The sequence below is a fragment of the Eptatretus burgeri genome, chromosome 8 (assembly GCF_056783735.1).
Source record: "Eptatretus burgeri isolate ZD-2024b chromosome 8, Ebu_testis_v1, whole genome shotgun sequence".
NCBI classification, from domain to species: Eukaryota; Metazoa; Chordata; class Myxini; order Myxiniformes; family Myxinidae; genus Eptatretus; species Eptatretus burgeri.
The window spans coordinates 36,006,197-36,031,362 of NC_140968.1; the positions used below are offsets into that span (position 1 = coordinate 36,006,197).

The 25,166-nt window shown below is 43.9% G+C and overlaps 2 protein-coding genes across 4 annotated transcripts in view; both read right to left on the reverse strand.

The window, feature by feature from the left end:
• The window catches only part of BOP1 (BOP1 ribosomal biogenesis factor), a 169,841-nt gene extending 167,494 nt beyond the window's left edge, over positions 1-2,347 (reverse strand). The window contains exon 1 of the mRNA XM_085891535.1: positions 2,188-2,347. Coding sequence (XP_085747661.1) covers positions 2,188-2,313 — 126 coding nt within the window. The 5' untranslated portion in view covers positions 2,314-2,347. The remainder of the gene's footprint in view (positions 1-2,187) is intronic.
• A 5,051-nt stretch (positions 2,348-7,398) lies between these two features.
• Positions 7,399-25,166, reverse strand: part of LOC147021521 (striated muscle-specific serine/threonine-protein kinase-like) — a 178,242-nt gene continuing 160,474 nt past the window's right edge. For all 3 annotated transcript variants that reach the window (XM_085891534.1, XM_085891533.1, XM_085891532.1), the window contains 5 exons: positions 22,750-22,848; positions 22,428-22,552; positions 22,175-22,250; positions 13,853-14,002; positions 7,399-10,190 (listed from right to left, as the gene is read on the reverse strand). In XM_085891534.1, coding sequence (XP_085747660.1) covers positions 9,998-10,190; positions 13,853-14,002; positions 22,175-22,250; positions 22,428-22,552; positions 22,750-22,848 — 643 coding nt within the window. In that variant the 3' untranslated portion in view covers positions 7,399-9,997. The remainder of the gene's footprint in view (positions 10,191-13,852; positions 14,003-22,174; positions 22,251-22,427; positions 22,553-22,749; positions 22,849-25,166) is intronic.

Genomic DNA, 25,166 nt, shown 5'->3' on the forward strand with positions numbered 1-25,166 from the left:
CACACACACCCACTCAAACACACACACACACACACACACACACACACACACACACACACACACGTACTCAAACACACACACACACACACGTACTCAAACACACACACACACACACACACACACGTACTCAAACACACACACACACGTACTCAAACACACACACACACACGTACTCAAACACACACACACACACGTACTCAAACACACACACACACACAGACGTACACACACACACGTACTCAAAGACGTACACACACACACACGTACTCAAACACACACACACACACGTACTCAAACAGACACACACACCCACACACGCACAAACAGACACACACACCCACACACGTACTCAAACACACACACACACACGTACTCAAACACACACACACACACACACACGCACACACGCACACGCACACACACACACACACACACACGTACACAAACACGCACACAAACACACACACACACGTACTCAAACACACACACACACACGTAGTCAAACACACACACACACACGTACTCAAACACACACGTACTCAAACACACACGTACTCAAACACTCAAACACACACACACACACACACACACACACACACACACAAACACACGTACTCAAACACACACACACATGTACTCAAACAGACACACACACACCCACACACGTACACACACACACACACCCACACACGTACACACACACACACACACACCCACACACGTACACACACACACCCACTCAAACAGACACACACACCCACTCAAACAGACACACACACCCACTCAAACAGACACACACACCCACTCAAACAGACACACACTCAAACACACACACACACACACACACGTACTCAAACACACACACACACACACTCAAACAGACACACACACACACACACGTACACACACACACCCACTCAAACAGACACACACACCCACGTACTCAAACACACACCCACACACACGTACTCAAACACACACACACACACGTACTCAAACACACACACACACACACACACGTACTCAAACACACACACACACACACACACACACGTACTCAAACACACACACACATACACACACACGTACTCAAACACACACACACATACACACACACGTACTAACACACACATACGTACTAACACACACACACGTACTAACACACACACACGTACTAACACACACACGCACACGTACTAACACACACACACACATGTACTCAAACAGACACACACACACACACACACACGTACTCAAACACACACACACACACACGTACTCAAACACACACACACACACACACACGTACTCAAACACACACACACACACACACACACACGTACTCAAACACACACACACACACGTACTCAAACACACACACACACACACGTACTCAAACACACACACACACACACACACACACACACACACACACACACACACACACACACACACACACACGTACTCAAACACACACACGTACTCAAACAGACACACACACCCACGTACTCAAACAAACACACACACCCACACACGTACACACACACGTACACACACACACCCACTCAAACAGACACACACTCCCACACACGTACACACACACGTACACACACACACGTACTCATACAGACCCACACACGTACACACACACGTACACACACACGTACTCAAACAGACACACACACCCACACCCGTACACACAGCCACACGTACTCAAACACACACACCCACACATACACAAACACACACGTAGTCAAACAAACACACACACACACACACACACACACACACACACGTACACAAACACACACACCCACTCAAACAGACACACACACCCACACACTCAAACACACGTACACACACACACACGTACTCAAACAGACACACACACCCACACACGTACACACACACACACGTACTCAAACACACACACACACACACACACACACACACACACACGTACTCAAACAAACACACACACCCACACACGTACACACACACGTACACACACACACCCACTCAAACAGACACACACACCCACACACTCAAACACACGTACACACACACACACGTACTCAAACAGACACACACACCCACACACGTACACACAGCCACACGTACTCAAACACACACACCCACACATACACAAACACACACGTAGTCAAACAAACACACAATTTTCCTCACCTCATCTCCAGCCTCTGAGGATCGAATGTTCCGCTTGCGCGTTGTTGTGCTCGACTGGGAATCTTTTCGCACGTGTGCCGCCATCACTCTCATCACTCTCCTTCCTTGATGTAAATGTAAAGGCATTTCCAGAGTCTCAACACGACAAACGAGTTCAAACTAGTAACACCAAACAAATACTCACTTAATTTATAAAACTTCACGGAGACGAACAAATGGAAATTTGGCGTCGGCGAAATTATTTTTGACACTGCTACGAACTATCCCGACATGGCCCTTTTGTACTGCACAAATCTTTCAAAACGTGTTCCGAGTCATCCACGACCTCAAGTTTCGCCGCATCTGTTTACTATGTTCTCACAGAAGGGAATATAATATGTTCGTGTCATCAATTGTGTGTACTGTTCCTTGTTCGGGGACGATGGAGCAATTTCCACACTGCTGCTTTATTTTTGAAGTCGTCGGTCTTTCTGTAAGTCCTATCGTGGTCACGATCGCGTCACCAGGACCTGCAGCCGAAACCGAACCTGGAAGGTGCTGGGAAGATGATGACCACATGACCTTGACCTTTAACTTGGAAGGGTATGAAATGATGATGATGATGATGTATATTGAGCAGGAATGTACCTTCCTCGAATCTGTGCTATCCCGAGAGGGCAATCATGTTCTGATCAGATAAACCTGTCAAGTTGTGGTGTCTATAATTAGGTCATGACCTTAAAATTAGGTCAAGGTCAAAATTATGTCACTCCCACAAACTTTATAATCCCATTGTTGATGCGAAATTTCATTCTGAAAGGTACAGCTCGGACATTGGCAGAAAGAAAAAAAACAGGAGCGAACCATCAGGACACTCGGTCCACCATGTTATACCCCAATGACAGGCCCGATCTGGAACTGCACCTGAACCAAAATCGAATCACCTTGTACTCGTCACCGACCCGACTCATCCACCAATTTTTGTCTGAATCCGTCCAAAACTTGAGATGTCCTGCTCACAGACAAACAAGTAGACACGGGTGAAAACATAACCTCCGTGCACCTTTGGGCGTGGAGGTAAAAGGCCTCAATGGTGGTTTAGTCCTCCAAGGGGTCAAAGAAACTCCAAGGTATCATTAAAAACTGAGGACACGAGTTGCACAAACAAACCCAGCAACAGGTATAAGGTTCTCCCGATCCTCCAGGAGGAAGCTTAAATACTTTTAAGAAAAGTGAGACATGATAGAAGAGAGAAAGGAATAAAAACAAGATGGTGTATGAAGAACGGAGAAAGAAGGGGAAGAGGTTTCACCCAAAGGAGATTATTGACACCAAGTCACCAAAACAGAACAAAGCACTTGTGATAAATCAGGAACAATATGATCCAATAATTCACTTTGTCTTCTCAAATATAAATGTGAGACAAAATTCACTTGTCCATGGTTAGATGGAGGTACTGTGTCATGGACGTGTCTGCAAGGGAACGTGTTTATTGCTCAATATATTCACATATAAAGTGATGTATGATTCAAGTTAGTCAGATGGAGTAATACTTTAAATAAAAGTTATAATTAAATAAGTTTAAATAAGGGTAGTGCATTGCTGAGTTGACTGACTGCCTGGATACAACTTCGAGTTGTAGGTCCATTGATGTTGAGTAATCCACCGATGTGGATCTGCTGTTTAGAGAGGTTCCGGGATGAAAATGATTGAAACCTCGATGGTTATATGTGTGTGTGTGTGTGTATTGTTTTGTCTGGCTTCCTTCTTGGAACTACGGTGCAGTAATTGGTCTATGTTTTGTTGAACAGGAAAAGATAGCAGGATGGCCTAGGTCCTAGAGGTACACATATTTGTCTCCAAGCTGTCTAGCCTGAGTCCCAATCCCGACCCAAGTGTAAACTGTCATCCTGGTGTTTCACAGGTAGTGTGTGCCGTCCCTCGGTTGGACGTTAAACTGGGTGTCCCATCTGCCAGCATTCATTGATGGACGGCAAATATCCTTCGTAAAGAGTGGGTGAGCAGTCACTGGCACCATGAACAAATTACAAATTCCTGTCCTAATCTGTACAAAGGGCACTGCATCAGTGGCACAACCATGTTCCCAACAATGATGGAACCAGCAGCCATAGGCTATGAAATGACTGATGACTTGAATAGAAATGTTTCTTCTCGTTACATCCTTTGATGTGATGAAGTTTGACTCAACAGTCACTGACAGTACAACCCGGAGTCCACAAACCTTGCGACACGTTGAACAATAACATGGAAACCTGATGATATTTCCTTTCCACCCCCGGTGGTAGTGCTCCTCCACCCTCAATCGAAGGGGTGCTAAGGAAGGTGGCAAGCAAAAAGGTAAGTATAATTCTCGGGTGATCTTCAATGCCCCCCACAAAGAAATCCTTGAAAGAGTCATTTATACTGACTCAGCAGGACGAGGCATTGAAGAACGTAGCTGTGAGAATTTGGCCTGGACTGGGTAGAAAGAGAAACAGGACCACCTGTCCTGACGCTCACCTGGATCAGGAGTAAGTCACTCAAACCCCCGCAGACCTCTTTAGACCCTGAAGTTTTTGATGCCGTGAACAAACTTTCGTACATCACGGGTGATGAAGGTTAGAGTCAAGTTTCATCGAAATTGTGTGTATACTTTCCAATAAGAGAGTAAATACCTATTTTGTGGGGACAAATGGACAAATGGACAAAACCACTCACCTGATTTTTTTTTATTTTCAAATTTGTAATCATTTAATTTTTGCTCGGTGGGAAAGCTCAGAGGTTTCAAATTTAGGTTTGAGGTGTCTCGCACCACATTATGATGGTGTTGATGTCAGTGAGAAAACCATGGATTACTCAACTCCATGTTGTCCAACTGTGCAGCAAAATAAAAAAATAAAAAAGATATATATGTTTATAAATATAAATATGTCAGCTATGTCAGCTGGTGTGGAGGGGTGGGAAGAAATGATTCTGGCCAAAGTGTTCCTGGAACTGGCTTGTCAGGCTTGACGTTCAACTGTGGAAGGAATTTGTAATTTGTTCAGGTTGCCGGCGATAGCTCACCTCGTCCTCACGAAGGACACCCTGGGATATTTAACTTTCACTAATGCCCCCAGTGTTGGGAGATGGGTCCTCCAGCTTAACGTCAATCTGATGAACAGCACACACAACGATGCCTCAACATGCATGCCAAACACCAGGATGACAGTTTATAACTGGGTTAGATGATTGGAACCCTGGCTCGATGATCTCAAAGACGAGTGTGCAAACATCTGAGCTATCATGACCAATCCAATGGGACCATACTCTGTACAGAGCGTTGGCGCTGCTGAGGCAGTCTCCTGGGCGATTGGGCACAATCCTGGATGGGTCGCTACTCCGACACAGGATACCCCTATGGCTCAATTATCCCAGTAATCTGGTACTCGTTTTGCTGACCTCAGAAGGATGACAAGCTGAGTAAACCCCATCTGGTATTAATTCAATGGTACAATTGGGGGGCTCAAACATAAGACCCTAAGATCTTAAGCCAGCCACCTTAACCGTTAAGCCAATACCAGGCCTCATGACACATGGAAGTGAAATGAAGTATACAATTAAGTAAATTGATAATGCTATGTGGATACACTAGAAATGTGATGGTCCCAATGTCCGTTTACTTGTTGAAGTGTCTGTGGGTTTCTCAAGATGCTTGCTGCTGAAAAATAAATTGAAATAAAAGATTTCAGACGCCCAGAAGGATTGACAAAGGTGTTTAATGATCACTTAGAAATAAAATAAGGTGTTGCTCAGAAGTCGTTTAAAAGAGATCCCAAGACATCATGTAAAACATTAAATTATGCATAGGCCAAGTATAACAAGATGGACAAGGCATGTTATAGAAACACATTGAGTGTGGATACATGGACATCGTGTTTTGTTTATTTCAGTCTATCGTTAGGCCCATTTTGAACAAAATAAAATTATTTGGATCTGTTACAGCCGGTAGACTATTTCTTTCATACAGATTTATGAAATGAAGGAAAGAAAAAAGAAAAGTTATCAACCATTTCGTTCCTTTTTCTGGTTTATATTTCTCCCACTCATGACCTGTTCCCCTTCCCTTCGCACTACCGATGGCAAATCCTCATTTAACATCAATACACCACCGATGGAAAGATTTGCAGGCCACCATGTTGGCCAGACAAGATTTTACAAGTACAGTACATTTAAATCTGGATTATGTAAAGATTAAAGGTGATTCAGTAAAAGATGGACAAATTGGTAACTGTTATTGTTGGTAAGGAGAACAAATTTGTAAGGAGAGAAATTGGTCACAAATTGGTAAGGAGAAACAAAATCAAGTTGAACATGACACATCAAAATGCAGGTTTCTTGTTCATCATTTTTTGAACTACGATAGGCCGGATGCAATGGGATAATGGTGGGAGATTTGATCAAACCCAAAACGAAAGAAACCAAACCTTGAGATACACACCTACTCCAGTGGGTCGTTGTATTCACTTCCTGCATGAAATGATCAAACGTTTTCGTTTCCCATTGATTTGGGGCTGAACCAAGATGAAACAATTTCAACCGGATCGGACATACGAGAGAGCTCGGTGAAACCTATCACGTAACTTAGAAACCAAATGCTGTTCTTGGCAGAATAGTTCACTTTTCAGCACCAAAACCTTTCCACTGTTGTTAAACACACATTGACACATGATACAAGTCATTGCAATAATTTTCTGAGATTTCCCAAAAAGTGTCGGTTTTACGTAAAGCCTCATGATTCTTTTCGAATGAAATAAAAGCTGTTTTCGACATACTCAACGGCATGTTTGTTATGCAAATGAAGCAAGCAAATGATTTGCAGCTCAAAAATAAATAAATAAAAACTTTAATGGAAATTGTCATGTTTTTTTTTGTTTTTTTTTTTAAATATAATTCATAATTTTAACTTGGCTTAAAAAAAAAACAAGTTTTAAGGAATTTTTTCTGAGCTGAACTAACCCATGCACAGCCAATGAACTTAAGGGGTAAAATCTCGCATTGCTCTGCAAACTCCATTCCAGTGAAACCGATCGATATTCCATTTGATAACACGTACAAACGCCGTTCGTCAAAACTGCCGATTCAGAAAACATTGCTCGAATGATATACACGAAATATTTTTATACTCAAAACATGACGATCATGATCACTTAAATTCATTTTTCAATGTGTTCAAAGGTGTGTGTGTGTGTGTGTGTGTGTGTGTGTGTGTGTGTGTGTGTGTGTGTGTGTGTGTGTGTGTGTGTGTGTGTGTGTGTGTGTGTGTGTGTGTGTGTGTGTGTGTGTGTGTGTGTATTCCAAACTGATATAGTGCTTTGAACACATTTTAAAAGTTTTAACGTCTGTTCTTTCTTACGGACTTAAAGCAAGTCCACAGCAAAGTGCAAATGATATCATTTTGTCATCTAGATCATGTTAACGCCATTTCTATGAGAACCATCAAATAATGGTTTGATAATAAATTAAATATATATTTTTAGCATGGGTTTAATTCATTTTCTTTTTAACATCAATGCAACTCATCGTTTTCAAAATAATTAACTCATAAAAGTTTTCAAAAGTTCTGTGCTATGCCTGCCTGCCTGGGTGGGTGGGTAGCTGCATAAAGTGACTTTACCACAGTCAAGGAGGCAAGAATCCTCAAAACCCAAGCCATGTTTGGAAGCACTTCGATTAAAATTTTTACTTTTATTTATGGCTTACTGTCAACCATCACAACCTGTACATCGGTGAGGAATAAAAGTGGGGAAAAAAAGTTATTGCTGAAACAACAATAACAGTGCAAAGCTAAACATATATGTGTAGCTCAAGTTCGACGAGATTATAAGTGATTCGGTGGGTGACGAGGTACACCATTTATGCGTATTGCACGATAACAAATGTTGACAATCGCGGGCAGGCTACATCGTAGGACAAGTGACATTCTTGATTTGCAGTCAAAATGTTCATTTGGAAACTTCACCCTGCTCTAGTTATTTAAGTACCATCTAACATTTAGCACGGGATAAATGTCCTGTATCGCCAACTGTTCAAATGAGTAACTTGTTCAAAATAAAAACAAAATATGAAGAAATCACAGTCAGAGAAGTCATTTGTGAATGCCGTACTTGAAAATCTGTTCTTTGGCTTCTCTTTATATTTGCAAGAGATAAAGAAAAACACAAAAACGTCACAAAGTTTGTAAATTCCTTCAACTTTTGGACATGCAAAACTTACATGCTCACTGAATGCATTTGGATAAATTTGCTTCCAAATGTCTTGATTCTAAAACCCAACCCCTGTGAACGACATCTATTCGAAAAGCAATAAGCTAAGAGGCAGAAGCTCCGATTTGCCTTGTGTTTTGTTGAAAATGCTCAAATTTGGGAAAAGCTGCACTAGAGATAGCATGGCTTCTTTTTTGTGAATGATTAATTTACAATTGTTTTGCTAAAAAAAAAAACATTATTTTAAAGATTCAAAATGAAAGCGCTTATGCACGAGGAAAAACTGAAATGAGAAGATGACAAATCTTTCATCTCTTCGACCCAATATATTATTACAGTAAGGTGGGGCAAGAAGATAGATATACCTCGCACCTCTCCCCCGAGTACATCGTTCTCGGTATCTTTGTTGAGTGTCATGAATATTTCCATTTGAAATTGCTTGCTGTCCCATCAGCCAGCCCTCTGGTGAGGATGTTCAGGATACTGAACGTACAACCTGGACCGAGGACTGAGGAGCGTATACGTGGGGAGGGTGTGGGCGTGTTGCCCCACTGCACTGTGCTTTTCCTCCGCCACTGTATCTAATATTAAACTGGTGAGGTGAGAAACAAATTTTTATTTATGAATTAGAATTAAGTTGATCAAAGATGAGTTCAAACACTCCGAGAACACCAGGCCAAGCGGAGAGAACACTCTCCTACCTTCAGCGTGCACAAGTGATGAAATCAATGCTATAAAATTTAACAAAGTCCTCAAAGGTGTTTAAAAACAAATAGAAGGTGCAGTGCAACAACTAAAAGAAAAAAAATTCGGACGTCACAACTATCCATTTACACCACGATGACGATGACGATGACGATGACAATTCAAAAACGCATTTGAGACACGAGAGATTCAATGTTGCCCATAGATTGTGCTACTTATCTCAGCATACTAAACGATAACAGGTGATGATTAAGAATGGGGGAACAGGTATCACATGAGATGTCGATGTGGAGGTTTGGAAGATATGATTCCTTGCAAATACGGCGTGTGCTTCACGTACACTCTGCACTCAAGCGGTTGCTACCTGTACAGGTAGCATGCTGTTGGAGCTGTATCTATTTTGGTTGTTTCAGATGTTTGTTATTTTGCTTTTCCTATTTATCCAGAATTCTACTTTTGGCATATTTTTTAACGTCAATGCAAAAAACAAACTCCCCCAGTTTTGCACTCCAGGCATGATGATTCGGATTACCAAATAAATTTCAAATGCAACATGCTCGATAAGTCCCAGATAAAAACAAAAACTTATTTTGCTACGAATGCCTGGAACGGGGGAGGGTTGTACAGCATCAGTAACGATGAAGCAAAAAAACAAATGGACAACATCTCAGGAACGACCTACAAATCACTGGCGAATAGCAGAACGCATTTTGTGAGGTCATTTCACAACATGTGAAATGGCTTTTGAGACTCCGGCGTACACGGAATTAACCGCTTATGAGAGACAAGGCTCATGGAAGCACATTTGTGATGGCATTCATTCAGCACTACAACGTCGAGTGCCATTGCTCAGAAGGAAGAACATAATGTCACGCGGAGTTTCACTTTAATGTTGAACTGCTCCGTAGCAGGACGCGATGCCTTGTTGCGCTTTCCAGGCGGTGGCGCGTCGCACCCTGCAGGTATTGCTGCAGCTTCCACGTTGGAAATGAATGGCTTGCTCGGCGTAGGTGGGACACATCTGTTTCTTGCAACCACGGCAGTTTGAGACAAGCTTTTGTTGAAGGCCGCTCCCTGTGGAAGCAAACGGTTGGCGTGCTTTCCTCAAGCTTCGGTTGTACTAAATCATCCATCGTCTTAGTCAAAGCTGAGTCTTTAAAGCTCGATGCATTTAACATTGACATGGAAGCATTTAAGTTTTTGTACAAAAATACCAGACACCAAAAGTCCCATTACAATGAACATGAAAGTGTTCATTACTTTAACAGGAAAACTCAAAAAGTCCAACCAATAGCTTGACAAGGGATTGAAGTGCACGTGGTTTAATTTCAACAAAAGTTACTGATGGTTCACAAGAAAGCTCACTACGACCTCTGGTAATGTGCGGGGCAAACTCTGCTGTGTGCCTCACGTTTTTTTATTCTTCTTTTTTTTTGCCAACATCACTGCAATACACAAACATGGTACACAAACAGATCTTCAAAACTACAGGTCTGTTCGTCTGTGTTTGACCGGTGATTCGGTCAAAGCTGTTCTGAAGCAGTAGCAGCGGCAGCAAGACTCACTGTATCATACGGCGAGCCATCCGAGAGATAGGATGTCAAGGCTTTGCTGTCCTATCTCCACTTACCTTTGGAGGTAAAATATTCCACTCATGTATCTTTCATTTAGCAACAATAGATTTAATCAACGAAGTATTCATACGGTACAAGTATGTTTACCGCCATGGGAAATAAGGTGCGAGTGATGTTTCAAGTGTCCGCCCTTCATCAGAGCAAATGGGCTTTCATTGCTCTGGTAAAGGGTTATTGCAACAAAAATCAGCTGCACTTCATTTCCCATAGTGGTAAACATGCTCTTTTCAAATCGTTCATTGATAAACTCCAATGTTTGTGTTTTTACCGGCGACCGACATTAGCCTTCACGGAAACAGTATCCCCTTGGGTTCGTGACCCGGAGAGATTCTCTGCACGGACCATTCCATGGAAGGCTAGACCACTGGTCTCTTTCACCGCAATATTCTCTCGCAAGATAACGCAAATTAGGTGTATCGTCACTGCAACATGATGAGGTGCTGTTCCTGGCAGATTTTCAATGCAGTTGAAAGGCACCCATAGGATATGAAAGGAAACTTCATCAGCCAATGATGTCCTCTCGAGCTTATATTATGCAGATAAGTGTTTTACATAATCTGGACCACCTCTCCTCAAAGGAAGGCCAAACATATTGTTGCTCTCACTGATACACTACTCGGACGTGCCTCTCACACACCATCTAGTGGTGGACACTTGTAGAATACGAACGGATTAACAGAAAAGCAATCCACGGATAACTGTTTTACAGCCTGTTATATTAACCAATCCCATTGGAATCCCAAAATCATGGCAGATTTATGAGATGAACAGGTGAGGTATATTCTATCAAGCAATTCATCGCCGGGTTCTCCGTTCTTCAAACGATTTTTTCCGCTGGTCTGACAGATTGATGGTCAGAGTTCATGTTGGCTGTAGTCACCTATGATGATCCCTGCGGTTCATTTGGAGACGATTAGGATGGTTATCATTCCTCATTGGAACACCCTTAACACCTTTTTCATCATGTAACAAGTTTGTGCATTTTTGTCCGCCTGTTCTTCTCTGCCCCACTGCCAGTCTGTCAACCTGTTGCCCTCTGCCGTTTCACTACCTCCACGGGTCAATGTTTTCTCCATTTAGAATAAACTCCTTCTTTGGGAATGTGATGCTCAGAAACTGGGTAATTGAGACTACCTAAACCAGATGCACATGTTGCCATTTCTCAGAATGAGAAATAGTTGTCCTGTTACTTTTGGTAGACAGCGCAAGTCACCTCTCAATGCCTTCGGTAATTATACAAGCCACCCCAATCCCCTTCCATTGTGCTTACACGATATGTATGACCCAATTTCTATCTTAAACATTTTCCTTCGACAAGGCACAATCAATAGCATTCATAAAACGAGAAGGGCACTCGGTAGAGCTCATACCTCTGCCACGCAATGCCTGATCCACGAGAACATATCGGGCCCATTACATTTTCGGGATATTGTGCTATATATCATTTTTGGCCCTATCGGTCAATGGTATGCCTGGTGTTGGCTTTATGGTTAGGGTGGTGGGCTTGGGATCATAGGATCCTGAGTTCAAATCACACTCGCTGTTGAATTAATACCAGGTGGGTTTGACTCTGCCTGTCATCCTTCCGAGGTTGACAAAACGAGTGCCAGCTTGCTGGTATACTGTGTCGGAGTGGTGACCCGTCCATGATTGTGTCCAATAGCCCAGGAGACTGCTGAGGCAGCACCAACGTTCTGCACAGAGTATGGTCCCAATGGATGGATGGGTCAATGGTAAAGAATCACTGAAAAAATTCTGGTCGTCGGATCCGGATCCAGATCGTCACCAAAATCTAATCAGTTCTTCCTTGTCACACACACACACACAAGTCCACCAAATTTCATCCAAATCCGTCCACAACTTTTTGAGATATCGTGATATTTATCGTTTTTGGCCCAATCTCTCAATGGTGAAGAATCACTTAAATAATTCTCGTAGTCGGATCCGGATCCAGATCATCACCAAAATCTAATCAGTTCGTCCTTGTCACACACCTAACCTGTCCAAAAAATTTCATCGGGATCCGTCCACAACTTCTTGTGATATCCTGCACACAAACAGACAAACAGACAGACAAGCCGGGAGGCAGCGATGGGTCGCCAAGCATGGAAACTATAAGATATCGAGCAAAATGGATGTCATATAGCGGATAGGGAATCACCTTAAGATTATGCATATCAAATCTCATCCAGTTCCATCTTCTGATAACTACTCGGTATCCATTTGAATGAAAAGTACCGAAAATGCGGTTTGAAATCGGAAATCCCCAAGTTCGAGGGGGTGCTGTGGGTGAACAAAGATCTAAATCGAAAATCCGGCTCCATAGTTTGTGCACAATGTATTCCAGACGATTGGTGTGAATTTTCATGACCATCCGACCATAACCATAGGAGGAGTAGCATTTGGTGCGAAGGCACCTCCAGCTCTCGCATATTATCGATTTTTGCACTAATTGACCTTTGACCCCTGACCGAAGCGAAATCAGTCAATATGTCCTGAGGCAAACTTGTAGTACTCATTGAGTACCATGAACCTGCAAAGTTTCATTCGTATCGATGCACTCACCTGGTCGCTAGGGGGCCTTCAATTTTCGCCAATTTTCGCGCATACCCTAATTGTAGGGGGCGTTGCGGGTAAAGTATTCCATATTTCACAAAAATCGGAATATATTCGACAGAGCATCACCTGTAGATCATTCATGCCAAATTTCATAACCCTACGTGGGATAATGGCTTTCGGAATTGATTTCGCGTGAACGGTACCGATTTTGAAGGTTTTTCGATTGTTGCTAGGGAACCAAAGCGTCCCTAGCAACCATCACAATTTCCAAAGCACGAGGTCATAAGATGGACCTACCACCCGAGTTTGGTCAAAATCGGCCCACGTTTACTACCAGTTATGCTGGTGACAAACGAACAAACATCCAAACAAACATTCAAACAAACAGACAGAATTACTGACAATAAGGGTCACCTATTTCGGCGACCCAACAGTTGTGAAAACATAACCTCCTACCACCTTTGGTGATGGAGGTAACAGTAAAAAAAGTTCATGTGATGCACCACAGGCTATTGTGATTGAAAGATGTGCTTTTTGACTTACTGTGGCACAGGAGACAACAAACTTTTCAAGAACATCTTGCTTTCAGGAGAAGAGTTGATATAGCACTTCTCAAAGTCCACCCTGAAGCGACGGATGTTTTCTTCCGTCTGTTTATTGGAAGAACCCAGGAATGGCGAATCGCCACTCAGACTGAAATAGAGGAGCATTATTTTACAAAGTTATTGTTACTGAAGATGTAGGTATGAGCAGTGAATGTATTCAATGTAACACATTTAAGGTTCAGTACTTCATGGACAGGACAAAAGGTTTTTTTTTTGGATCATCATACCTCTACCATAATCACGTCCCAGTACTTCCACCTAATGCAGATACTGTCGTGGTAATTATACAGCGAATCAAAAGTAGAGAAATTTGACAAGGTGCCAGCACACAATAGCTAGCTCATTTTACAAGATATTGGATCATCAGCATGTACAAGCTGTGTCAATGCAGATAACACAGTCAGCTTTACATCCCCATCCAAAGGGCAGCAAGCACACGTGCTGGCGCTGCATCATAACGGCAGCAGTTGATCAAGTCTGACTCCACAATGGATTGTACCCACATCAGACATCTCGATAGACTGGACATACTGTTGCGTAAATGGCCCTTGGTATGTTATTAAATATAGGATTAGCCCAGATTCCCCCTTAAATGCATGTTTAGTCAGGTTGTTCGGTAATTGGACGTTACATTTGTGTCGGGAGGTGTAGCCGGCTGTCAAGTGTTCATACAGTGGTGGTGGACCGGGAGGCGCCTCTTGCTTATTTTTCTTTCCCCTCTCTGAACTAGCCCCGCCCAGCGCTCTAAGAGTGTCGGTCGGCGAGACGTGTCAGCAGCCGATTGGTGGAGGGCAGCTGCAATCTCAAGCGATTGACCAATCACGGGTCCCCAGGGGAGTGTCGAGAGAGCGAGCGCCGGGAAGGCAAGAGAGTAACTGCCTGGTGTCAGTCGAGCGATTGGCAGTAAGAGGAACTGCATGAGGGTTTTTCCGATCGGCTTTCATGAAAAGGCTGCCCCGAAAGGCAAGAGGAACTAGATGAGGTCAGTCTGCCTTCTGCTGGATGAGAAACGGCTAGTGGGAGTCTGCGATCGGCTGTAAAAAGAAACTGGCTGCTTGGTGAGTCTGGGATCGGCTTTCGTGAGAAGAGTGAGCCCCAGGAAGGCAGGAGGAACTGCATGAGGGGAGTCGGCGATCGACTTTTATGAGGAGGTGATCGACAGGTTCATCCGGAGTCAAGTGCTCATCCGCCTCTGACAGGTCGACAGGTTCATCCGCCTCTGACAGGTCGACAGGTTCATCCGGAGTCCAGTGTTCATCCGCCTCTGACAGGTCGACAGGTTCATCCGCCTCTGACTGTCCCTACACACGGCACGGCTCGACACGACTTTCCATCCCGTCGATCCGCCTGCGGAGCCCAACACCCCGATTTGGCCTAATCTGGTGAGCAGGCCAAGCCTGGATTTGTATGCTGGACCTTGTGAAAAGCCAGCTGGAGCACACCGTGGATCTTTCGCTCTTGTGCCGTCGACCTTACGGGGGCTGAACGCGCTGACGCTGGTGCGCAAGCGGTGCCGGGAGAAGGAGTACAAGCGCCATTTTGCCACGCTGCATGCTCGAGCTGGTGCTCGAATCCGTTGACATCGGCTTGTCACGAGCAGCATTCGTGCCTTTGACACTTTCCCCTCGTCCATGAGGCATCACCAAGTACTCTGTGTCTTGTCTGCATGTTGTCTAAGGTTTATCTCGCTCGGATTCCCTTCGAAACCCGTAATCCGTAGCTCCCTAGTTTAGAGCGGGTTATAGATTAATTATAAAATTCGTGAATATTTTGCTTGTGTCGTGTTCCCCGATGTGTCCCCAATAAATCTGGCTGATTCATATGAAAGTTGCCGTCTTGAGTTTATTCGTGCCGTGCTGAGGAACAATTCGCTCGATTTGCATTTAAAACCAAAACGGGCTACGGACTGGCAGACTTCGCTCGGTCTCTGCCAAATCCAGTCTGTAACCGGGGTCTATTTCCCCAACTGGCATGGCAAAGGTGTACTTTCGTATCGTGATCTGAGGCGCGTAACCCGAGACCTGTGCCGAACCAGCCGGCGTTATAACCCCTGAGACGGCGGTGCTGTTAAGTGACGCCGAATCTTCAACATTTGGCTGTCAAGAGTGGGGTGCGAATCCCGCCACGGCCCGATCTATAACAATACAATCACTCACAACGAACTTCAAATACAAGGAAATACAATAAACGTCAATGCAGGAGGAAGCCATTAGGTCCATCAAGCTTGCACTAAATTCACTTCATACATCTAAGAGCCTTCTTAACTCATGTGTACAAGCAACATATTTATGCCCAATCGTGGGACATGTAATGCCTGTGTCAGGACTCACAGCATTCCGCTGAGGCAGAAGAAAACAGTATTATGATGGGGAAGCATTTATGGGAAATGTAACATGGACACAGTCATTAGTCAGAGAGAATAGAAAGTGTCTGCTTCATTCCATTTCCCAACCCCAACAGCCAACAAGACAAATATACAATGAGTAAAAAGGCTTGTGGTCGGTCAAACAATATGTTTTGCATTATAAGGACTTGAGAGTTACAACAAAACATAGTGTTACGTCAAAGGTCAGAGGAGAGGATCCATCGGTAGGTTGTCATAATAATTGCTTGGACCTTGCAGTCACATAGATTAGATTCCTCTTGTAACAGCTATTTGTCGAGCAGTATGTCGCATTGTAAAACGTGCACTGAGGAGGCAGTGAGTAACTTTAAGACTGTATAGACTATAGAGTAAGGTTGTCCCGTGTAAAACCTCCAGTTTTAACGCGAGACCAGGTGAGGACGAGTGGTATTTAAGACTTGTGAATATGAAAAAGCGCTTTGCACTTCCTATGGACATCACAAACTGTTTGGTCAATGGGATGGGCGAAAGAGTCGTGGAGGAAGGCGGAACACTTTTGTTCAGTGGCCATCCCGCCCTGTGGTACCACCTAACACATAATCCACTGCACCCATAGGGCGGGACAGACCGGAATATGGCCCCACCCACAAGCACCGGGTGCCCAATAACATGGACTCGCCGTGCTTGAGGGCGGTCGCAAAGTTCACAAGGGCCGTGGCCACGCTGCAACTGGGAGATCAACATCTCTCACTTTACCTCTGCTTGGATGCCATATTCTCACAATCCCTCTTCACCACCGCATCACTCTTGCCACCATGCTGGTCCTCTGCCGCACTAGCCCTGTGTGCCAGTGACCTGCACACCACCAGCTTCGTGCATGCCTCAATCCTCGCCTGCCCCTTTGTTTTGTAAGCCTGACAATTGGTGCAATTTGGGAGTTAGACTTTGATTTATTTCTCTGTACATAAGTTTGTGTGTCCCACCATCCCTATTCATGTCTGTCGACCGCTTGGTTCATTCCATCATATTTTAGCATCTTGTCAACCCTTATCACGGTATTTCTTGAATACACTCAGTGTACAAAACATTAGGAACATCTGTTCTTTCCATGAAATGGACTGATCAGGTGAATCCAGGTGAAAGCTATGATCCCTTATTTATTGCACCTGTTAAATCCACTTCAACCTGTGTCGATGAAGGGGAGAAGACAAGTTAAAGAAGCATTTTTCAGCATTGAGACAATGGAGACATGGATTGTGTATGTGTGCCATTCAGAGGGTGAATGGGCAAGACAAAAAATGTAAGTGCCTTTGAACGGGGGACCGTAGTAGGTGCTTTGAGTGTGTCAAGCACTGCAACGCTGCTGGGTTTTTCACCCTCAACAGTTTCCCGTGTGTTTCAATAATCGTCCACCACCCAAAGGACATCCAGCCCACAGCAGGCCAATGGTCAAAAGTGGCTCATTGATGAAAGAGGCCAAAGGAGGCTGACGCAAATTGTGCAGAGAACCAGACAGGCTATAGTTAGTCAACTGACAGTCCAGTACAACATTGGTGCTGAAAGACCCGTAAAAGAATGCACAACTTGTTGTAGCTTGACATGAATGGGGTATGTCATCCGACGACCATATGGAGTTCCACTTCTTTCACCAAAAAAAACAATAACCTGCGGTTGCAGTGGGTTAAGGAACGAATACACTGAACACTGGAGGGTTGGAAAAGCATTGCCTGGTCTGATGAATCCTGGTTCCTGCTGTTTCATGCTGATGGGAGGACTAGGGTATGGAGAAAATGAGTACGTGCATCCATCATGCCATGTGTCAACATTTCAGGCCGGTGGTGTTGGTGTGATGGTGTGATGGTGTGTTTTCATGGCACACATTGGACCCTTGGTAAAAATGGAGCAGCGTTTGAATGCCACAGGATATCTGAACATCATTGCCAATCGGGTGCGTCCCTTCATGGCAGCAGTGTATCCATCTGCAAATGGATTTCTCTTCAGCAGGATGATGTCCCATGGCACAAACAAGGCTAGGATTGTCCAGGAATGGTTCCACGAACATGACAGTGAATTCAACTTACTGCAGCGGCCTGCCCAGTTTCCAGATCCCAATCCAATTGAGCATCTGTGGGATGAGATGGAACGAGTTATTCGGAGTGGAGATCCACTACCAGCTAACTTGACACAATTGTGGGAAGCGTTGGAGTCAACTGGGCCAACATCCCTGTGGAACGCTTTCGACACCTTGTGGAGTCCATGCTCTGACGAATGGAGGCTGTTCTGAGGGCAAAGGGGGGTGCAACTCAATATTAGGAAGGTGCTCCTAATGTTTTGTACACCGAGTGCAATAAGCCATTTTAACTATAAAAAGCATCTTCCTGCCTTTTTACCCCTCAGCCTGAATTGGGCTGAAAAAGGGGTATTGTCGTCACAGGCGTTGTCCGGGCAGGCGTCCGGGCAGGCGTCCGGGCGTCCGTCCGGGCGTCTGTCCGAGCGTCTGTCAACTTTTGGTTTCCGTCAATTTCGAGGAGAACACCTTGTCCGATTAAATCCATTTTTGCAGGGTATTTTGGGGTTGAGTAGAGGAAGGTTCCTTTCGAAAATGGGCGCGCTGCGATTTTCAATATGGCCTCCATGGCAGCCATCTTGAAATAAGTTTCCGTCGATTTCAAGGACAACGCCTTGTCCGATTAAATCCATTTTTACGGGGTATGTTGGGGTTGAGTAGAGGAAGGTTCCTTTCGAAAATGGGCGCGCTGCGATTTTCACTAGCCGCCACGGTAGCCATCTTGAAGTCTGATTGATTTTCGATATGATGTCCAACATGCTCTAACTGACTGCATCACCGTGATATCACTGCTTCCTGTTACAATGCATGGGCTAAGGGGTTACGCCCGCTTTGCGGAGCTGTTTTTACATTTTGCGTGCATTTCACTGCCAGGTTCATCTTTTACTCGGTGATCCTTGGGAAATAGGGGCATTTTTGCACGTGTGATTGTATCTGCGGCTGCCACTTCCACCTCATCAGAGCTAAGTTTGCCGAACTGGATCCATCGTGTTCTTTGGTTATATTTTCTTCCCTGTGTTACTGTCTGTGTTTTCATCCAATTTTCCATGTTAAATCGTACCTTGTGTGTGCTGTATTGTGAAATATATTTTTCGCGTCATGCAAGGCCTACTCCTCAGATAGCTGCTGTACAAAATATCTCTTTGACGTTGTGTTTCTCGTTCAATTTCTTCCTTCCCAAATATTGTACGTTCTACCTCTTCAACGTTATCCTATTTCCACTCCTCATTAAAAAGACCCCTCCAAAAAACAATTTTTCACTCCAACATGATCTCCTTCTGCTTTTTTTTTTCCTGCACTTCCTTCCTGTTCCTCATTCTTTATCTCTCCCTTTTTTCAATATCAACAAATTGAATCTTCATTAAATCTTCACTGTATGCAAACGCTTTTTCCTTATTCCATTCAAAGCATATAAAATGCTTCACTTTCCTTACTTCTCAGTCAGGAGTACTCCACGTGTTCTCCTTTTTCACCACGATCAAAATCCTCCTCTTCTTCTTCTTCTTGTTCTTCTTCTTCATCACAGATTATTTTCCAAGACTGTCACTTCAGTGCTTACATCCGGTGAGTAAGGCATCACCAAGGAGCCCCACCTTCTTAATCTCTCTCTATCACCCTGACTTGTCTAATTCCCTGGAGTGAATGAGGCTCCTATGTCTGCAGTTTCATAAGGTGACTGTCTAAGGGGCTTGCGTGTATCAGGGTAAGACTATCTTTTGTGACACTGCATTGCTTGTAAATACAGTAGGGTTCCGCTCGGCCTTTCTTGAACCTTAGGAGTTTGGCGGCGAGAGCACGGTTCCTGATCTGGGGGGGGGGGGATTAATTTGTCGGGAAGGCAATGTGGGAATTGAACCCAACGACCCTACCTAAATGAATGCTTAGCAACCCGTCAAGCCACAGAGTTATCTGTAGCTCATCGGCTTCACGGTCAAAGGTCGGAAAGCAGGTCCGAGTAACCCCTTGGGACCTAGCGGGCACACCTGTAACAATATATATATCACCCTGCATGATGATGTCCCTGTGCCTGCCCAACTGTTCTCCTCCCCAATCCTCCTCCCCCGCTCCTACCTCCAGAGAAATTAAGTTGATAAATGGGTAGATTGAATTCATGTAGTGTTGATATAGTGTCGGCATTATGGACCAAAAACCTCCTCGGCATCAATGTTCCTTATGTTCCATGGTATAAATCTCGTTTAATATCAACATTACTACGTCAACATTTATTAGTTCAAAAGTAAGGATTGCATTCACAGTGAGTTACATGACATGACATAGCTTATCACCTCTCATGAAGCCCATCTTGGCTCAACACCCCACAAGCAATCTGTCCGAGCTCATCGCCCTAGAGATTTATGCTCAGAGAATTAGTTTTGTCGTGGTAATTTAAGGAAACATCGAGGATGTCCACAGCAACATTTTATGTGGGTTCCAAGTTCCAAGCATTCTCTGGATGGTGCCAGATAATTGGCGGTAATTCCTGATTGGGAGCGTCATATTTGCATGAGGACTAGAAAGCATCTCAAAATGCAAAGCTCGACCACTTTGTACTTGAACTAAACTTGATGAAAACAAGTTAAATTTTCTTATTTTATTAAATTGTGTTCTCCATATTCTAACAATAAAGGTTTGTTGAAATTCTGATGATAAAGGTGGAAAGGTAAAACGTTATGGTCGAGAGCCTTCGACAGACACCCTGAAGCTCAAATTGTAAACAAATTAAGAAACACAGAAACGTTTACAAAACCCGGCATTCTCGCACTGTGCGGCGGTGGACGGGCTAAATAAGGACTTTGCCCTTTGACATTTTGACCCAATTATTTCGTCTTCTCCATATCCCTATAACAAAGGTTTGTTGAAAATGTGATGAAAATGATCTTTCCTGGGAAAGCCACATTTCCAACCTCGCCTCCAAAGCCAGTCTCTGTCAACTGGGAATCCTCTGTAGTGCAAAGTCCTTCCTCAGCCCAACTGAGCTCCTGTCCACTTACAAAGCTTTCGTCCGCAGCCTGATGGAGTACTGCTCTCCACTCTGGGCTGGTGCTCCTGCCTCCAACCTTTCTCGGCTTCACGCTGTGGAAACCAAGGCATTTCGGATCATTAGCATCTCCCGCAATGAGGCGGAGTCTTTGGGCCTCTCACTCTCTCACCGCAGGCAGGTCGGTGGTCTTTCCGTCTTCTACCGTCTCCTCTTCAGTCTCCCCCCTCCCTGCTCTGTCTGTAATTTGTCCCCACCACATTTCCGCAGGGCGCTCAAGGTCCGCCAACAACCCCCTTCTGGGAAAACTACCAAAATCACAAATCACTGCTCATCTTCACTCTTTCATTCCTCTTTTTTCCCACCTTTGGAATAAACTCCCACACTCTGTTCAATTCCATTCTTCCCTGCAGGCCTTCAAAACAGCTGTTCACCACCACCTCTTATCATCCCCCATCCAAATACTTGATCTTTTCTATCCCCGATAATCCACCCAAAGCCCACCTCCTTCAAATTCCCTGCTTTCCTTCCTGAAAGTCCCTGTAATGTCCATCTTCTACTCCCCATGTTCCCCTCCCCATCCCTCTCCCTTCCACAGATCTCCTAATGTCTGTTCCCCACTGTTTTGTCCTTCCCACCCCCGCCCCTCTTGTCTCATGCCTCCCTTGCTGTGCGTTGTGTGTTAGCTCTCACACGAGCCTCGACAAAGTATACCATAAAAATAATGACAATAATAATAATAATAATAATAATAATAATAATAATAATAAAGGTCTCAACTTTCCTGGCTCTCCAATTTTGCCAAAGTGATGAGAAATAGAATAACAACAAACAAAGGACTGGCCAGAGACAATGTGAAACAGGGACTTACAGAGTGAATGTGAGTACTCCGACAGCCCACGTGTCAGCAGCAGGTCCGACAGGTCCGGCAGTGATCATTTCTGGGGCTGCAATGAGTATAAAAATGGGGACACAATCCCAGGAGAAACGAATTACTGCAGATAGACAAGAATGTATGTTCGGTCTGTTGATGGTATATCATCAAAAGACATATATCAACAGGAACAACAGCAGGTTTTTGTGAATTCGAAAAACCAAGGCAACCATACCAACCATTCTCTTACCCATGCATTCCAATGATGTGGTTGGACTTGGAAGTGGTTGTAAATCATTTGGATCAAAGAAGTGCGCACTCCCCAAGTCTATCAGTTTTACATGCCGCTTGTCTGAAATGATGATGTTCTCTGACCTGTGATGATGATGTCATGCAATGATGTCAGCAGTTTTTCCTTGCACTTTTATTCAATTGTTTTCAGGTTTCAACAAGTAAGAAAATGGACAGTTTTGCTTTCTTCTTGTATTTTAGGGCAGAGCATGTTCATTGCAATCAATTCATTTCAAACCACAATTTCCTCAATCAAATCTGAGCCACAAATAAACTGTCACCTGATGTCCAGATGAAGTACTCGCTGCCCATGCAGGTAATCGAGGGCTTCAAACACTTCCACCACGTAAGTCACAACATCTTCTTCGGTATACCTTGGGCTGGAAGCAGAAAATAGAGATTGTTACGAAAGTAGGGAGGCAGTACACTCGTAGAAAAACGTCAAGAACACCGATGTCTCATCACCCGTTTGTAGGATTGATGACGATGCTCAAGTCCTTCAAAGTGCACATTCGGCGTTCTGGAGTTGAATTTCCTCAGCCACTTTGTTAATGGCTCAGGCATCCGTCCGCTCGAGGATTAAGGATTTCTCGTTCGCTTTATCTCAATGCAAACTGCAAGCCTGGCGTTGCCTTAGCGGTGAGGGCGGCTGGTTTAGGATCCGAGGGTCCTGAGATTGAGCCCCATTGGCTGCTGAATTAACACCAGGTGGGGTTGAATCAACCTGTCATCCTTTCGAGGTCAGTGAAATGAGTACCAGTGTATTGGTAGAGGGGCACAGCATCAGAAGCAAAGCCACGCTTCCAAGAAATGATAGCTACCCAGCAGCCAAGCTGCCATATGCAAGAACAGAATGCAAACTGCAAGGGTTTTACCATCAATTTATTCCAAACACAGCCACAACACCGCAGCCGCAGAATGAGTCACTCGCAACTGGTAAGCACACTGGTGTTCCGATGGTCGGAGCCAACATTGTCAGCCTTCCACACCATCAAAGACACACTGACCAATGCCTTACTCCTGATTAATCTGAATCCAGAGGCACCAACAAGCTTGATGGTAAACGCATCTGAGATCGCAGTGGGTGTGGCCCTTCACCAGTTCATCGAACCCAACTGACGTCCACTGTCCTTCTCTAAAACACTGAAATCAATAGAGCGCAAGTACAGCACCTTCAATCGGGAATTACTCGCTGTGTACATATAATACCTTGCCATCAAGCAGTTCCACCACTTCTTAGAGGCCAGACAATTGACTGTCCTGACTGACCACAAACCTTTGACTTTTGCTCTATCCACCCATTCGGATTCTCACTATCCTTGCAAACTTCGCCAACTCAGTTATGTCTCACAAATCACCACCAACATCAGGCACATCAATCGAATCACGAATTCGGAGGACGACGCTCTCTCACACATCGAGGTATTGGCGTTGTCTTCTCACAACACACCATTATCTAAAATGGCATAATGTTTTGTTCAAGTACTGCTAAAGTGGAGGTTTTTGAAAGTACCAAGAAGGCAATTTGTGTTCTATAGTGTTCAAGTATATATTTCAACTTAAATAAAATAAAGGTTTTAAAGGCTGTAGAAAAAAAAATTTGGGGGAAGTTTCCCGCCGTTTATGGGCCGTCTTATATGCCACCTTACTTAACACGTTACATTAGTTATTCATGCATGTTGTTTGTGTCCTTTATGACATCCTTAAAAACAGTAAGTTTCCTGTTTGCAATGATTATAAATTTTGTTTGACCGCCACACACGCAGATAGTAAAAAACATTACCCTGTTCCTCTGTGCGCAATGTACATGCACGATCGGAGCATGATTCCTCACAATTTGCCAAATTCAGAGCCAAAGTACTGCTAAACCGCAGGTTAGTGGTCCAAATCATGTTCCAATCAGTGTTCTACAGTGTTCAAAATAGAACATTCAATTTAAATTAGATAGTTCCTCGATCATAGACTGACATCTCTAGATAGGCAGAGTGAACCAATTGCTTAAACCTGCTTTGCGTTTCGTGTGCAGGGTTATAACAGACAAAGCATTACATCAAAAAAATGCATGTCCCTCAGACGGACGTTAAACTGGTATCCCGTTTGCTCGCTTTGATTGCTGGTGGACGTTAAAGACCCGACAGTGTCTTTTAATGAAGAATTGGTGAGGTATCGCGGGGACCCTGAACAATTACAAATTACTCGCCTAATCAGTTCCAGTCGTATATCAGCCTTGGCCAGCCATATCAGGAAAGAGTTGGGCCAACAATACCTGCTCTCTGACAAACAAACTTAACTGGACATGTGTAATGAAAAATAAATAATATAAAATGAATGGTATGTGTATATATATATATATATATATATATATATATATATATATATATATATATATATATATACACATCACCAGACTTAGTATTATTGCAACAAAAAGGCACAGCTATTTTTTACATGTGCTTAAAAAGGAGTGAGAGGGAGTGGGAGAGGGGGTGCTCGATCAGGTGCACACAGGGAAAAGGAAGGATTGGGGAGAGGATGTTTTTGGATTAAACAAGGTTAATCAATGAAATTCCAGTTCACTGGAAATCACTTGCTGCTATGCAGATGAGATAAGCTCCTGGTAAGTTATTTCTCATCGGTGATGGCAAATCCATAATTATGTTATGATGACTGTCATTTGGTGTTAACATTTACTGCACAT